General features: G+C 34.7%; 1 protein-coding gene across 1 annotated transcript in view; it reads left to right on the top strand.

The window, feature by feature from the left end:
- The window catches only part of LOC123704740 (Kv channel-interacting protein 4-like), a 56718-nt gene extending 43699 nt beyond the window's left edge, over window positions 1–13019 (top strand). Inside the window, exons 3-8 of the mRNA XM_045653191.1 lie at window positions 5514–5641; window positions 6015–6084; window positions 10230–10300; window positions 11890–11980; window positions 12580–12701; window positions 12872–13019. Coding sequence (XP_045509147.1) covers window positions 5514–5641; window positions 6015–6084; window positions 10230–10300; window positions 11890–11980; window positions 12580–12701; window positions 12872–12982 — 593 coding nt within the window. The 3' untranslated portion in view covers window positions 12983–13019. The remainder of the gene's footprint in view (window positions 1–5513; window positions 5642–6014; window positions 6085–10229; window positions 10301–11889; window positions 11981–12579; window positions 12702–12871) is intronic.
- The last annotated feature ends 5181 nt before the right edge of the window (window positions 13020–18200 follow it).

Genomic DNA, 18200 nt, shown 5'->3' with positions numbered 1-18200 from the left:
TCACCAGTTTAAACCGCGGCAGGTATCAACGACCCGTAAGTCGGCAATGGCAGCAACGTAACTTTTTGTTTTATTTTCTTTTATGTTATTATATCACACTAACACAAGTGGTTTTATGGACCAGTTTAAATCTAAGCTATGAGTCTTCATAAAAATCTATTAGCGACTAAACTTTTTTGTCTAGTGTTGTGTCTTTTAGCGTTGTCAATTTATACAAAGTTATGATACTTTCGAGGATCCCTATCGAATAGTTACAGAAGTAAATCATTGTTTTTTTTGTTTAAACAATATGCATTTGTTCATATTTTGTATGACATTAATCAATTATAATCTATTTTATAGTCTGATGATCAAATGAATTAAAATAACCATTTTTTTATGGGTCGGTAATACAATTTAGGTTTATACTTACATACTTTAATACCGACCCATGTGGGTCGGCAATAGCAACTATAGGAAGCTATTACCGATCGAATATAGATTGTTTAGTTTCTCATCTACAAATTCAAATTCAAATTGCTTTATTTGCAGAATGTAGAATAAAGATGTTTGTATATACAGATAATATTGATCCTTAAACATTCTGCTCGTAATTGAGCGTGCAAATATATTTTTATTACTTTTATGACATAATAGGTGCCTATTAAAAATTATATTTTAGGTTAAATTTAAAAAATTAAAAAAAAATATATTTTTAGGTTTTTAGGTTAAATTAACATAAAACATATAATTAGGTATATTTTTTCCAGAAATATGGAGCCACGAAAGCGGCGAAAAGTATTCAGTAAAACACAACTCGCCGAAGCAATCAATCAAATAGCATAACGAAATATCCTAGAGTTTGAAATCCTTAATTTAATATATGTACATATATTAATAGTATTATGTTGATTAATTTAAAAGTTTATAATTATTTAGTTCATTACTAAATAGTACTCATTTGTTTTATTAAAAATAACCACAATTAAAAAATACGAATATATTTGCATTTTTATTTCATTTTATTAAGATCGGTAATCATCATCATCACTAGCTTCTATACATTCCATTGCTGTAAAAAGGCTTCCTCTCACATACGATCGGGAATAGCTGCATAAAAATCGTTAATAGCTTCACAGCCGTTTTTATGGGTCGGTAATAGCAACAATCGACTAAGTCACATTGTAAATTATTTTTTACAAGATAATCCTTTATTAGAATGTATTTGCTTCAATAAATACATTTTTTATACATAACACTAGCATATAAAATGAAATTATAAATCTTTAGAAGAACCAGTATACTTAAAAAATATGGTTGATTTTGAAATTGCCTTAGAGGGGTCGTTAATACCTGCGTTTACCTTAAAGGTTAGGCTTATGTTTGATAAGGTAAGGTTAGGTGTCTGTAAATGTTAGGTTTTTGATAAGTTAGGTTAGGTTTCGGAAAAGCTTAGGTTTGATTAGGTTAGGTTAAAGAAGTAAATGTTAGGTCTCTAAAAAGGTTAGGTTAGCTTAGGTTAGGTTATATCACTCTTCATCTTTATAATAAATATTAGTATAGATAATTTATAAACACATTACACTCACAGTGCAAATAACAACAATAATTATCAAAAGAAAACCATGTTTTCCGTGGTTGTATACAGAGTGGGAGCAGGAAAAATTCGCAACATTGTAACATTATCAAATTGTAATACCTACTTATTTATTATATTAAATAAAGGAAACACTCTATTATTTTCAAAGAAAACGGAAAAATAAAAGAAATAATCGCAATCGATACGCGGTCTTTCGTAGAGAATACATGTATGCAAAAAAGTGAATTTTTTCATAGTTCTGTATACGGTGCTCTTTCATTTATTTCACGGCATATGTTATCAAGGTATTTCTTCCGTGTGTAAGATTTGCAACTTGACTGTAATGACAAAAAATTACAATGAGGAAATTGTGAGCATATTTGTTTTAGATAACTATTTATTTTACCTTCATTTAAATATCTCTTTGTATTTATTCTTTGACAGAAACCTAACTTGACCTAACGTGAAAGTGTAGCTCATAACTAGTAAATATGTATACGCCAAAAATATGCAAAAACATGCGTAAAAATATGTGCACATTATACACAATTTTAGAAAAAAATTAAAAACAGATTTCATTGTGAAATAAATTTGTGTTAGTTAATTTAATTTAAACAGCTCTACAATTAAAAATTAATAAATTTTAGCAATAAAGAAACTCCAGAGATTGTCGGGAACAAATAAAAACACATTTTTTGGTAATAGTTTATTTATTCAATATATACAATAATTATAGATTTACAAAATATGATAAAAACAACCAACCAGTCTTTTTCGCATACTGTGCCTCGGATTAAGTCACGGACGTTCGCTATGAAAAATAATATACCTTACCTAATAAAATAATGTAACCTAACCTAACTTAAACTTGACTAACCTAATTATAATAATATAATATAAACCTAACCTAACCTAACCTAACCTTTTTTTTTTTTTTTTTAAAGTGGGGAAATCTTGCCTAAGATACCCACGGCTCCCGGGGAAGGAGCCGTGGGTTATGTCGGATTCCTACCGACTAAAACCCCACCGTGTACCAACGCGCTGCTTTAGACGGGATGCGGGTACACATTCGCAATCTTCCGCATGTCCCGCCCAGCAGTTGCCCGTTTCCAGGCCCTCCGCCACTTGCCCGTTTCCAGGCCCTCCACCAAATGCCCACCCCGGGGCGGCGCAAGCTGTACACGAGCTCACGCCACCCACTCGCCGATGATGGATTGTTCCCCGTTCCATCATCGGCGTTCCCCAAACCCTCGACCCCAGCATCGACCGGCCGAAGGGCGCGCGCCGAAAGGCCCTCTGAAACGTGATTCACGCGTCGAAGGACCCTCCGGCGCACTTTTATAGAGGTTTCCCTCGCAGCCCCCACCTCACACCAGAGGTGGCGGCCCTCGGTCCGGCCCCACGGACGAAGATCGACGGAACGAGACCCAAACGAGGCCCAATCGACCTTCCAACCCCATTTTGCTCAGCCAAATTGCCAGGCCGCGACCACTAGTCGCCATACCTCGCCGTACCACAACGGCACCTGAGCCAATCCTGGCCCCCCGGAGGATCCTAGCCAGCTAGCCAGCCATCCAGCCAGCCAGCCAGCCAGCCGGACAACCAGCCGGTGACAGCATGCCAGCCAGCCGCCGCGGCTCAAAGCAGCCAGCCAGCCAACCGGTGGGGCAGCCGGTTTCAGCCAGCCTGCTAGCCGGCCCCCTAGCCAGCCAGCGAGGCAGCCGGTGTGACCAGCCGGTTCCAGCCAGCCCGGCCAGCCGGCCTTCAAGCCAGCCAGCCAGCTATATGGATCCCTGGCCGTCGAACCAATCATGTCGTCAGACGACAGACCGGCCTTTCAGCCCCTCCGCGTCCAATTAGCTTCACTCAGAGTACACGAGTGCACTCCAAGCTACTGAGCCCCCCCGGCCACGACAAGGCTTGGAACTGATGGGGGGGAACCTAACCTAACCTAACCTAACCTTTGATTTTCATTATATAATATGACTATCTTTCCACCTTTTCAAAGAAAACCCGCATAGTTCCCGTTCCTACGTGTTAATCCAAGTTACCCTCTATATGTGTGCTAAATTTCATTGTAATCAGTTCAGTAGTATTTGCGTGAAAGAGTAACAAACATAGGTACACATACACATCTATCCTCATAAACTTTCGCATTTATAATATTAATAATAGGAAGTAAGATATCTGATAATTTATTTCCTTAGTATCCAATGTAGAGAATACCAAATTATGTATCTGATTGACGAGATAGAGTAGGAGAGCATTGGCTCTAACTAGTATATTAAAATAATGAAGGAGATAAAAATAATTATTTATGTTGATTAGTTGTTCAAATATATTAAAATAATAAACTAAGTATAATTAATTAGTTGATGTTTACGTGGAATAGATCACTAATTATAATGGACTAGCTAGGCATGTCCCGCGGTTTTATTGCAGTGCTCCGCTCCTTTTGGTCTTGGCGTGATGATATATCCTCCTCGATACATAAACTATCTAACACAGCAATTATTTTTCAAGTCGAAATTAGCGTGTTCAAACAAACAAACTTAAGTAAGATAATACCGCAGCTCTTTGCATATTTTTGTTACTCTAAAATTTGTTTTAATCTTAATAAATACTATGTTGGTAGTATATACTAAAGTGTTAAATCTCTAAATAGTATAAAACAAAGTCGCTTTCTCTGTCCCTATGTCCCTTTGTACCTTTAAAACTACGCAACGGATTTTGATGCGGTTTTTTTAATAGAGTGATTCAAGAGGAAGATTGTAGTTTTTTTTTTTAGGTTTTAGACAAAGCGGGCGAAGCCGCGGTCGGTAAGCTAGTAAGTAAATAAAATAGGCCACTTTCGATAGTCTATTTCTCATAATTTTTTCATCATTCCCAACAAGACCCAATAAGTTTCATTGAATAAATAAAAAGCTTTCGAAAGCTTCTCCGCATATTCATCTTTATAATCAAATCGGCCGAAATCCATTACAAGCGTGAAAACATTAAATACTGCTAGTTTTACAATTACATTATTAATACAATTAATAGCGAACAGACTTTTTAGTTTTACAAAATATGACAAAAGGTACCTACGAACTTTAAACCCCGTAGCGGTCTTCCAGAAAGTTCTATAAAGTTTTCAATGAAAAGAGCGCAAGTTTGTAGTCGCCAGTCCGTCAAATACACAAAAATGTGTGACAAAACCATTCTTTTGTTCACAAACATACCTACGGAACTGGGTCGAGTCTGGAGATGCTCTTTAATTTACCTCTGCGCTTTTGGCGTTCCGTAAGTCAATGGGAAAACCGTGATGTTAAAGCTGTAGTTTTCCGTAAGTTGCTTTTTGGGCCTTTTCCATGGTATAATTATATTTTTACAATACATAGGTAGTTACAGATTGTGATTATTATTTTATTCACCACCATGACTATTTCTATTACCATGGATGGTTATGTCTTATGAATAATCATAGCTATAAGCATAGCTACGGCACTGCATAAGCAGTGCCGTAGCAAGGAGAAGGGCCCCGTACCGGGATACGTAAAATGTTGATTACTTTAGAAATATTGATTATTAATTTTTATACTTGATCTTCCTAGACAATTCTGATCTATGGTGTATAAATGACGCACCTATATTTCATAACATGAAATATTAGAATAAAAAGTAGCCATAGTTACTTAAAAGTCCCGTCAAAATAGGTAAAGCCGTTCCAGAGATTAGTCGGAACACACATATGTGTGTTGTAGTCTATATAGACAGACCGACCAAATTTGCAAAAATTACTACTGAAGTAAGTTCATATAATTATTATGTACCGTGTATAGTATACATCCATATGTATTTAGTAAAAAGTTGTTTTAATATTACAGAAAGATACTTCAATTACACATCGATATAAATAATTTTCTACTGCTCTTTTATTTTTTTTATTTAAAGATAATTTGCTACATTGTTACAGATGAGGAATGCGACGACGGTCTGTGGGCGGTGGGCGCGCGCTACCGGCCCGAGCCGCCCGCCACGCTCGCCTCCACCACGCGCTTCAGCCAGCACGAGATCAAGCTCATGTACCGCGGCTTCAAGCAGGTAACGTGTTTGGGTTCATGGTTGCCTGGTACTCGAACGATCTATACTTATTATAAATAGTAAAACTATGTTAAGACGATTCAAAAGTTCTAAAAGAAGTCAATTTGAATAAAATAAATGTTAGAATTTGTAAAAACTGAAAACTGTTTACAAAGACTTCCAGATGTAGATTATAGTGTATTGTCTATCTACCTATTGAATTCAAAACTGCTACAGCACAAAATGTGTCACACCAATATGAGGCGGTTCACTAATTTATGAGTGATTAAAATCTAATAGATTGCAATCTATTAGATTTTAATTTTTTCATAAGACTGATTTAACCTTACAATTAAGTATATCGATGTTTTAGTAATAATATGGTTATTTACAGGAATGTCCAACCGGCGTGGTGGATGAAGAGGCTTTCAAAAATATATTCTGTCAATTCTTTCCCCTTGGCGGTAAGTGATCACTAGTTACCTTCAAGTCCTTCTAGTTCACTTGTTAATCTCACGAACAACAGCTCCGATTTTAAAATTTCCTTCAATGTTAGATAGCCCAATAATTTATCGAAAAAAGGCGATATAATATCATCACGCTAAGACCTATAGGAGTGGAGCAATACGAGTAAAACCGCGGGGCACAGATAGTATCCCAAAATATTCAAAAACATTATTCACTAAGAAATCGAGTACAATACAGCTTCACAACAAAGTCCTTTGAATCCTAGCGAATAAAGTTGTGTCCCTAACTTGTAAGTTATCAGCAACTTACCTTTGTTCGAACTTAGTAATATGAGGGACTTTGCAAGTTGGAATGATTGAAAACGTTATACGGTTATATTCACAAGCCATTTCTTGCGGTGTCACTCGCGTTTATAACAGTAAAGTTATGTGACAATATAGAATACAACCTAACTACTAGTAGATTTCATCAAAAGCCATTAGTTATTTTTCATAAAATAGAACAAGGTATAACCAAGTTATGACCTAGCGTCTTTATAAATTAAAGTCTTAGTTTCATAATATAATATTTACCTCACTTTTCAAATTGTTATAATCAAATAGCTAACAATTATGAATACTTGCTCCCTCCAGCATTGAAAGTTTGTAAACATGATAACACCCGTATTTATTCCGGAGGAAAAGCAATTGTGTTAATCTGGTTTTAAAAAATCAATAACTATCGAATTGAACTAAATCCTTGCTTTTTATGCGCTAGCTTTCCCGCGTTGTCTAAACCTTTACAAATAAAATAAAACCTAAGGAAAATCGATGCCGTAGTTTTTAAGTTTATCAGCATCAGACAGACAGACGCAGCGGACGACTTTGTTTAATAATATTATCATGTAGTTATAGTGAATAGGTACAAACATACACACTACCAATAATTGTAATCAAAATCATAAACTGAACAGAATATCAAATTATATTGTCGTTGCCTAAGATATTTTTACTATTCAGGTCATAATTTTTGATATAAATGCATGCTGTAAAATTGACAGTATTTCAATCCGAATATATTGACGATATCGTCATAGATTTTTCAGGTATATCTCCGAAGTGGAGGGCAATGAAATATTATGTAGGTATACAGGGTGTAATCGTTAAGTGTGCACAGGCGATTTTTCCGTAAGTATTACAGATAACAAAAAACTTTAAACTAATAAGTAAAATGACCGTAATAAATTTTTAAAAATAAATCGAAAAATATCAAAAAAATTATCTTTAAATCCTCCCATACATTAAGTATGAAATATGAATATCCCTTAAACAAAGATTTTAATAAATAAATATTAAAAATATCCGGAAAATGCGTGAAAATATCCGGAAAATGCTTGAAAATGTCCGGAAAAAGCGTGGAAAATGCCTGGAAATCCCCGGAAAATGTCTGGGAAAGGCCCGGAAATTCCCGAAAAATCCCCGGAAAATATCCGGAAAATGCGTGAAAATGTCCGGAAAAAGCGTGGAAAATGCAACTTCAAATTTGCGAAGTAATTGAAGCAGAAAACCAAAAAAAGAAAAAGAAAGCTAAAATCTTTCATATGAAATGTATATTGGATATTCATATTTCATACTTAATGTATGGGAGGGTTTAAAGATAATTTTTTTTTATATTTCTCGATTTATTTAAAAAAAAAAATATTACGGCCATTTTACTCATTAGGTTAAGTACTTTCGATATCAGTTTAAAGATTTTTGTTATCTGCAATACTTAAGGAAAAATCGACTGTGCACACTTAACGATTACACCCTGTATACATAAATAGGACAACTGCAGTTATATATAAAAAATAATAATTTTGAACATATTATGTAAAAGCGCAACATAACAGTTCATCTTCTTTTTAAAGTTGGTTGAAAATATCGAGTATCAATATTTTTAAATTAATAAGAAATGATGTATTGAAACTTAATTCCACTCCGTCACTTGTTGGTAGTAGCGTTGTGCAGGGCTAGGGACGGTTTGCATAAAGTAAGGGCCCCAAAAATTAATCTGAAAATCACTTTACCTTTACAATTAACTGAATAGTTTTAATAATTTTTATGAACTTTAACTTTTAAGTGAGGCTTTAGAATTTGCCTTGCCAACTTTACATTTATAAAATCATAATAACACATTTGCGAGCTTACCATATCAAAATTATTTAGAATTATGAATCACTGTTAATCCATACTAATCCATACTAATATTATAAATGCGAAAGTAACTCTGTCTGTCTGTCTGTCTGTTACTCAATCACGCCTAAACTACTGAACCAATTTTCATGAAATTTGGTATGGAGATATTTTGATACCCGAGAAAGGACATAGGCTACTTTTTATCCCGGGAAAATGACGCAATTCCGGAAATCCCACGGGAACGGGAACTATGCGGGTTTTTCTTTGACTGCGCGAGCGAAGCCGCGGGCTGAAACCTAGTAGTAAATAAAGCCTTGAATTTATGCAACAAAATGGGGCCCCAAAACAATCAAAGATAGCTCCGGCCCTGTGTCTGCGCCCTGCGGTAGAGGCAGTCATGTGGCACGTTTTAACGAACCCGCGCCATTATACCCCGCGGTGTAATCTATTAGTTGATTTACGGTGTGCTGCTCTTTTTATGCGCAAAAATAGAATTATCAAGTGTGCATTACAGCCATACTTTTTAATAAAATATGTATGCGTGTTAAAATTTTCAAGTGAGTCTAATTTGATACACACAGAACATTTGATTTATTCTGTTGCATTGTTGTGATTTAACGCCACACCTACTAGGGCGATTTTTAAAAATTCGAATGCAATAAGAAAGCCTCTTTACCGATTTTACATTAATTATCTATACTAATATTATAAAGAAGAAAGGTTTGTATGTATGTATGTATGTATGGTTTTCACGCATAAACTACTGAACCGATTACAATGAAATTTAGCACACATATAGAGGGTAACTAGGATTAGCACATAGGATAGGTTTTATCCCGGAAATCTCACGGGAATGGGAACTATGCGGGTTTTCCTTTGAAAACGCGGGCGAAGCCACAGGCGGAAATCTAGTAAGCTATATTTCAGTTCATGCCTGCGGATAGATTCTCATATAATATGTAAGAACTAGAAATAATATTGTGGAAATGAATAATATGATTTTCTTTAAATGTTTTCTTAACGTTCCAGACAAAAGAATCTTACATTTTTTTCCTTTTCATAACTGAATTAAATGTCATATTCCAGTTGGTTAATTTCTTCTGTAATAGACTTTTCAATCAAGTGCGTTACATATACATATTTTATTTAATTATATTAAATGAACTAATTTTAAGTTTCCTCAATAGGCATTTTTTTTATTCACCAAGCAATTTTCTGGTATTTTTTTCTTTACACAACTGTCCATAACACCATTCATTGCTCCTCCAAGATGTACCAAAATCAAATGTTAACCTGTTAACCCAGCAATGTACGTACTAAACTAAAGTATACATTGCTATTTCGCACTACACCAAACACAATCTTTTCTTATATACCCAGAAATGGACGCACATACTACAACTTTACACAGAACGTGATTTATACAAACAACTAAAACCAAACTACATTACTGCTCCACCTCACACCAAACTCAAACGTCAGCCTATCCACTCCGCAATGTATAATTCCTACATCGAGGTTAAGCCCGATGGGAGATAGTAAAGCGTTAAATTGAACTTCAAGCGGTCTCGTGGGGCCCTGAATAAGGAATGATGCGGGCCAGGCAAATGAAACGTCTGTATTGGAAAGAGATGAATTTTTGACAAAAAATAGTGAAGGTTTCAGTTCCATAGAATATAGCAAAGTATTATATAAAGAGGATTTTTTTTTGTACCTATTGAATAGGCTCTAAAAGTACACTCAAAATTTTATTTTCTTACAAGCGGTTTTACCCGCATTGCTCCGTTCCTATTGGTCTTAGCGATTTGATATACCGGCCTATAGGCTATTCGATATTATCTAACTGAGAAATACTTTTTTAAATCGGATCCGTGGTTCCTGATATTAGCGCGTTCAAGCAAACAAACAAAAAACTCTTCAGCCTTATAATATTAGCAAGGATGTAGAGCTTTAAAATGGTAAATATTTATTTATTCTCGTTCCAGATGCCACGCAGTACGCTCACTATGTTTTCAACACTATTAAACACAAGCAACGGGGGAAACTTAATTTTGAGGTAAGCTATTTTCCCAACATTTCATGAAATGAAAATGATAACATAACGTATTTTATTCAGCAAAAGATATTACATAGTTAGAATTTAACAATACGTGTAATCAGCATCTATGTAAATCCGCGGGCTACAGCTAGTCTTAAAAAATAAAGTTACATCGTTCAGTCTACACCTATTTTAGAAATGAATCTTCATTGGTACAGATAGCATACCAATGTCATTATATTATAATATATTGGTTTCGTTACGATATTGGTTTGGGTACGGGAGCGGATATCGGTGCCAATAACGATATATTGATGGACAATCTACATAATGTATGCGCGATGGTATCGCTGAGATTTCACCCTTATCCGATTTACTAACTGTAAATTACGTACGAATATATTCCAAGCTGAGTCACATGAATGAATTTACCAAATAGGTAACGATTTGTTTTGAAGAAAATAGAGATATTGTGGAAAATGTTATTCACAAAAAAATACTGATTGCAAAAAATATGTAATAATGTTAATACGTAAACAATTATAAATTAATGAATAAGTTATATTAATCTATCAGTGAATATAATGCTCCAAAAAAATTGTAGACGGCTAAATGACTTTTCCTCTATTATAATTAAAGGGTTGCCTGGGAGAAATGGTTACATAGCGACAAGGCCGCTTTTTGCTAATTTAAAATATAATATTATTTGCTTTAAAAAAAATGTTTTGTCAATAAAGAATTTATTTTTATTTTTTTATGTGCTTATTTTTGATGCAATAAAGGATTTTCAATTCATTTAATTTCAAATAATAATTAATCGTGTAAACTTAACTACAATCATTTTCACAAAGCACCTTTAAACAGCCTTTAAATTTTGCACTCAAATTTAAACTAAAAATAAAAGTTAAATCTTTCAGAAGCATTTTAATGCAGTAAAACTAAAAAAAAAACACACTTCATAAATTGCAAGTTCGCTAATCGTAAAACATATGAAAATGGGTAATTTGAAATGAACGTGTTTCTACATAAAACGAAGTCACAAACCGCGAGAAAAAATATATATTTTACTCCAAACATAAAGTACGAAATCCTTTCACTGTAAAATCCATCATAAGGGTTCTTTATGAGTCGAGCGAAAGAGATAGATATACGCAAATTGGTATGTGTGAGCGGGATGAATATAGCCATTCTATTTCGTCTTTATAGCAATGGCGGCACTATGCGCAAATGTAATTTTTATGATTTCAAGTAAATTGAATATTTTTCCATTCAGGGATTGCTTTTAAATTAGATTAGTTATTGCTCTCATTGAATGAGACTTTTTAAATTTTGATTTTATTTAAATTTTTATTTTTAATTGCATTTGAAAATTAGATGGAGCGACATTTCGTGTCGTTTAAATAAGTTTTGTGAAAACAAGTTTTCTTTGGGTTTTCTTGATAAGAATAAAACAAAAATAGTGTATGTAGAATTTTCTTCACTATTCACTATTTAGTAATGAGATATTGAGACCTTAACTTTTTTTAGCTAATACATACATTATTATTTTTCTGTTATATTCTATTATAAGTATAGATAGATAGTTAAACTATACTTCTTCTCTTCAGGAATTCCTCGACATCCTTTCCCGCGTGGCGCGCGGCTCGCGACAAGAGAAACTGTCCTGGGTCTTCGCTCTGTACGACGTCGACGGTGATGGTATGATGTTCATTTTTTATGATTAGGCCAAATTTCTTGAGATTTTCTTTCATAAGATCCTCGATAATTCACAATGAATAAAAAAGGAACAAAGAACTTGAAAAATTCTTATACTTTTTTCACACGCTTGTATTAGCTTTATCTTGTATGTAGATAATAATCTACATGTTTGTATATATAGCTAACTTCATTAGACTCGATTTTGACCCACTTTTACAAATTTAATTCAAACTTTATTAGTACAACAATAATTATTATTAGTGATCGGTTACAATACAATAATTTCATGAATTTAAGTGTGTTTTTTGAAGTGAAAACTTGTTTAGCAGCGTTGAGCACTTTTTCTGTAATGGGTATAAAATCTTAAACTCGCGTCAGGACACGTGACCTGGTCGAAAAAGCGTAAGACGGATACCATTCCAAAATATCAAACATGCTCAACGTTAATAATCAAGTTTTCACTTCTGCCGGCACTCCCGGAGTGCAACCCGTCTTTTTTTTACAATATTTAGGGTCAAATGATGCTTTAGTATGAATCGCTGTCTCTGTTCCTTTTCCTATTCCATTTGTTATAGATATAATATGTTGGTCGGTTGCAGGTCGAATCTCCCGCAGTGAGATGGTGGCGGTGGTGCGCGCGGTATACGAGCTGCTCGGCCGCGCCGCCGTGCCGCCTGTGCAGCGCGCTGCCGCAGAGTCGCATGTCGATCGAATCTTCCACGTGAGTTATACGTATTATAGGGATTTTCATTTCCATTTCCATTTTCATTTTCATTTGCAATAAAATCGAGCATTTCGGTCAAACATAAATTTAAGGATTTCCTAATTGACTACAATATAAACTAAAATCAGATAGAACGTCTATCTGATTGATAAACATTTTTTTCCTAGTTGATGGACACAAACGCAGACGGCGTGGTCACACTGGACGAGTTGGCCCGCTGGTGCGCGCGCGACCCCGCTCTACTAAGCTCGCTCGACACGCTCGACACCGTGTTGTGATCCGAGACCGAACCCTCCCCCTCCCACAACCCTCACCCCAACCCCCACCCTACACACCCCTACAGACGAAACTCCAAAGACGACTTCGAACAAGGTAGCGAATTCAACCCACATTTGCCCGAAGCGAGCTCCTTTTTTGATGCTAGAAATGATTTCGAAACGAAGACAGCTAAACTCGAATCTAAATTTAAAAAGGATTCGAAGCAATCGAAATTTGAAGCTAAAGCAGAAGAGTGTAAAGATAAAATCAGCTTCCAAATTCAGAAAGAGCCGCAGAAAGTTAAAGCCAAGACAATACGGTCGTCGTCAGAAGTTTCTGTCAAGTCGCAAGTGTCCTCTAAATCAGTAGAGGCGAAGAAAGAATCATTTTCGAGGGCATCCAGTCACTCCTCTGCTACTCCGCCGCCGCTTCCACCACGAACGAGAAGGTACGTGCATAAAATGAAATGTTTTTTTTTGTTTTTAGTATGTATTTCAACAATTGCATATACATAATATTATGATAATTTATATGTATTTTAATAGGTACATGAAAATAACTATCATATCAATATTTGTTACTTGAAAGTTTTTAGGGTGGATAAATGGTTGTTAATCTTACACGCAAAAAAGATCTATTTGATTATTATATCAGACCAGTAGGTTTGTTGAGGTTGAATTTGTTACAGAGTAATATAATCACATTAATACTGGGTACCGTGAGGTTACAGGCGTCAGCTTATTAAGAAACTTGACTGTATTGAATTAACTTCGACAAGAACTACCTAGTTTTAAAAGAATTATTTTAATCTCAAAATCGATTTTCATTATGCATAACTTCAATATCATCATAAACAACATCAACACTGCATATTTGTCACTTCCAGGAGCAGTTCAGTCCAGTCGAGCGGCTCGACGAGCACCGCTGTTCCCCCCGCGCCCGCGCCCGCGCCCTCACCCCTCGCCGGCCCCGCGCACACCGCGCCACTGCGACTTACAGCTACGGTATACCACTTGACGAACATAGTCACGATGACAATAAAAAATGATGACAGTACCAAAACATATCCATTGTTTTAAACCCATCAAAAAGCTGAAGTTTTTCGTATTTTATAATAATACTAGCTGTGCCCGCGACTTCGTCCGCGTGGAAAATTGACTTTGGATAGTTTTCCCACGATAAAAAGTACCCTATTAGACCAGGGTAGATAATTTTTGAAACAAAAAAAAATCGCAATAGGATGAAAAGGAAAAATAAAAGGAAAAATAAATTACGGTCAATCCGAGTTCGGGAAGTGGGAGGGGGGGAGCTTTTAAGATAAAAAATGGTTTCTCGCGATTTCCGACAAAACTACAAGTCCTACGGAAAAAAGTTCAACGGCAAAGTTGTAGGTAATAAAAAGATCTACAACCTTTGTATTTTCAATTTTTTCACATAACCTCAAAATTTAGGTCAAAAATTGAAAAAAACCGAGTTGTTGGTTTTTTTATTTTAATAAGTTTTTTATTAATTTTTTTATTTTAAAATTTGGTGGAAACTTACTTTATTATGTCCCAAATACACTGTAATTTATTTGATTTAAAATATTTATTTTATCGCCTTATTTTGAATTAATACCAAAAAAACAACCTAATTCTCAATCGAAAACTCACCCGTCAAAATATCGGCTTTTTTCAAAAACTTGGGGAGCCTTTTGTTCATTGAAATCTCTACTTTCATATGGTGTAAAAAATAAACATTACCTTCTTATTCTTATTCTTAAGTGTGCACAGACGATTTTTCCGTAAGTATTACAGATAACAAAAAACTTTAAACTGATATCGAAATTACTTATCAGCCTAATGAGTAAAATGGCCGTAATAAATTTTTAAAAATAAATCGAGAAATATCAAAAAAATTATCTTCAAACCCTCCCATACATTAGGTACTTGTATGAAATATGAATATCCCATATACATTTCATATGAAAGATTTTAGCTTTCTTTTTATTTTTTTGGTTTTCTGCTTTAATTACTTCGCAAATTTGAAGTGGCATTTTCCACGCTTTTCCCGGAAATTTTCACACATTTTCCGGATATTTTTCGGGAATTTTCCAGGCATATACCGGGGATTTTCCGGATATTTTACAGGCATTTCCTAGACATTTTCCGGACATTTCCCTGGCATTTTCCAGGGTTAACCGGGGCATTTTCCGAGGATATCCGAAAAATGCCTGTAAAATATACGGAAAATCCCTGGAAAATGCCCGGGAAATTCCCGAAAAATATCCGGAAAATGCGTGAAAATGTCCAGGAAAATGCCTGGAAAATGTCCGGAAAATGCCTGGAAAATATCAAGAAAATATCCGGAAAATCCCCGTAAATTCCTGGAAAATGCCAGGGAAGAAATGTCCGGAAATTGTCTGGGAAATGCCCGTAAAATATCGGGAAAATGCCTGGGAAAATAACCGGAAAGTCCCCGGAAAATTCCCGGAAAATGTCCAGAAAATGCGTGAAAATGTCCGGTAAAAGCGTGGAAAACGCCTGGGAAAATTTCCGGAAAATGCCTGAAAAATATCCGGAAAATATCCGGAAAATGCCTGGAAAATCCCCGAAAATGTCTGGAAAATTCCAGGGAAGAAACGCCCGGAAAATGTCTGGGAAATGCCTGGAAATACCCCAGAAAATGCCCGGATCATTCCCGGAAAATGCGTAAAAATGTCCGGAAAAAGCGTGGAAAATGCCACTTCAAATTTGCGAAGTAATTAAAGCAGAAAACCAAAAAAAGAAAAAGAAAGCTAAAATCTTTCATATTTAATGTACATATGGGATATTCATATAGTAATGTATAAATGGGTTTAAAGATAATTTTTTTGATATTTCCCGATTAATTTTTAAAAATTTATTACGGCCATTTTACTCATTAGGTTAACTGATAAGTACTTTCGATATCAGTTTAAAGTCTTTGTTATCTGTTGAAAAATCGCCCTTGCACACTGAAAGATTACACCCTGCATATTTTCTCTTGTCTCGGCTTTTCGGTAATATTTCAAAAGAAAAAAAAGCATCTGTTGTAAGCAACGATACAACAAATATTTTACAGCATATTCAAAAGCAGAATGAGGTGAGAGGTCCCAGAAGGGATCTCGAAGTTCGAACTTCGAACCTCGGCTTGGGCTGCAGTCGCTTGTGTGGAGGAGGCCGGAACTCGGAAGGACCCTAGACCCTAGTCGGACGGGGAGTAGGAGCGGATCGATCGGTCTTTATAATATAACCTTTTGCGAACGAAACGATAGCGCGATTCGATAATTCTAATTCGATACTAACGCCATCTAGTTAGGTAAAAGGAAACATTTTTGTATGGTGATAAAATATTATTATGATTTATAATAGAATATATCTGTGGGTGTGTAAAAAAAATCCAGCTAGTTTCACACTTAAGTTTATAATTAATTTTGCAACACGAAAATATATTAATTACCAAGCAGTACAGATAATAAATACTGAACAAAAGTCAATGTTTATTTCGTACTAACGACATGTTATTGATGAAGAAATGATAACTATCAAAAACTGACTTTTTCTATGATACAATATACATGGCATATTTTTTAAATTATCTTGCTCAAATCTGTTCAAGATTATGATTTATGAGGGTTTTGTTGGAACTTGTAATTGTCAAAACTGAGTATTACATTAAAACTTTTATGCAAAAAATGCACATTACAATTAATAAGATTACAAAGGAGAATGGCGAAACTGGGCCTAACTGTTACAGAAATCATAATATATTTAAAATTCAATATGTTATTTTTAGTAATTCTTGGTAAAATATTTACTTCTGATTCTATGGGAAAACAAATCTTTGAAAAAAAAGATAATGTGTTCACTACCGGCATTGTTATTTAGATTTCTATGACTACCGGTCTTATCAAGCAGAGATTGTCAGTGTTGTCAGGAGTAAAAAAGTCGAATATATCGATTAATACGAATGAATGTCTATATTTTATTTTTAATTTTATTGAATTCAAATGCTTTATAAATCAGAAGCAAAACTTAACTTATTTTTAACACATATCTTAATTTATTTAGATCATTCTATAAAATAAAAACATGTTTTACTAAATCAATAATAATTATAACATTTTTATTAAGGTATCTGGCCATTAATAAAATGTCAAATTATTAATCATAATTGTGTCAGTGATGGGTGATTTGTTAATGTTTGTTGTTTGACATTTGAGTGAAGTTTTAGGCCCTTCTCCCATTACGATACGCATAGGCGATTCAAGTATCCTGCAAGTCTCGGAGACTAGTCGCCGCGGAGTATCTCACATACATTTTTATGTAGGCTCGCACACTACGCTACTGGTATCCTACACGTCCGCGACTAGTATAGCACTACTCACCGTGTCGGTCGCTTTTGCATCGCGTCTCGACTCTCGCGCGTATCTCTTCGTTAGAAAGATAAAGATACCTACCTAATCATCATGTTGTGGTTCTCGTTCGGCTACAAAAACTCTACAATTTATGTTTCTTTCAATATATGGATGAATCCAGTACTTCTTACTCTTACGTTGGCGTCTTCTATTTCTATAAAAAAGAAAAACTGCAAGAGCTTCTTCGTCACTGGAATTGCTGATTGCTCGACATAACGACGTAACTGTTGTTGCAATAAATAAATGAATTATTATTATTATAACGTCGGTCCACAAAAACGAGGCACAATAATGATGAATTTAGTCATTTTTCAGTCGCATAATATGCGAGCATCGGGTAGCCAGCAAATATCTAAGTAGTATTCTACGCGAGTATCGTATTCTAGAAGTATCGTACCTAATGGCAGAAGGGCTTTAGTAACGTTATATTCAAAATTGATCTTAATCAATATCCCAATATCTCTGCTATCCCATAGAAAAGATCTATAATTATTATATTCATAGAGTCTGTATATTTTTATCTATTTAATCACCCATAAATCATCAGTGTAACGATCAGGCCCAGAGTCCTATGGAAGTTTGCCATTCTCCTTTAACTAACAACAAACAATTTAATTTTATCGAGTTGATTACCTTTTGCCCCGGTTGCCTAGAAGAAATTATTGCTTAGTAATAGGTGGCCTAATAAATATACTGTATTTTTGTATAAAATCGTAATATAATTTCTTTTTTGTATAGTTTGATTAAAATTAAAGAGTTAAATAAATAAATAAAAAAAAAATTATCATTTTCCAATAAGTGATTTTAATAAAATCTCATAG

Source organism: Colias croceus, chromosome 30 (assembly GCF_905220415.1).
Source record: "Colias croceus chromosome 30, ilColCroc2.1".
Lineage (NCBI taxonomy): Eukaryota > Metazoa > Arthropoda > Insecta > Lepidoptera > Pieridae > Colias > Colias croceus.
Note: the sequence above shows the minus strand (reverse complement) of the source record. Positions and strands in the feature narration are given on the sequence as shown.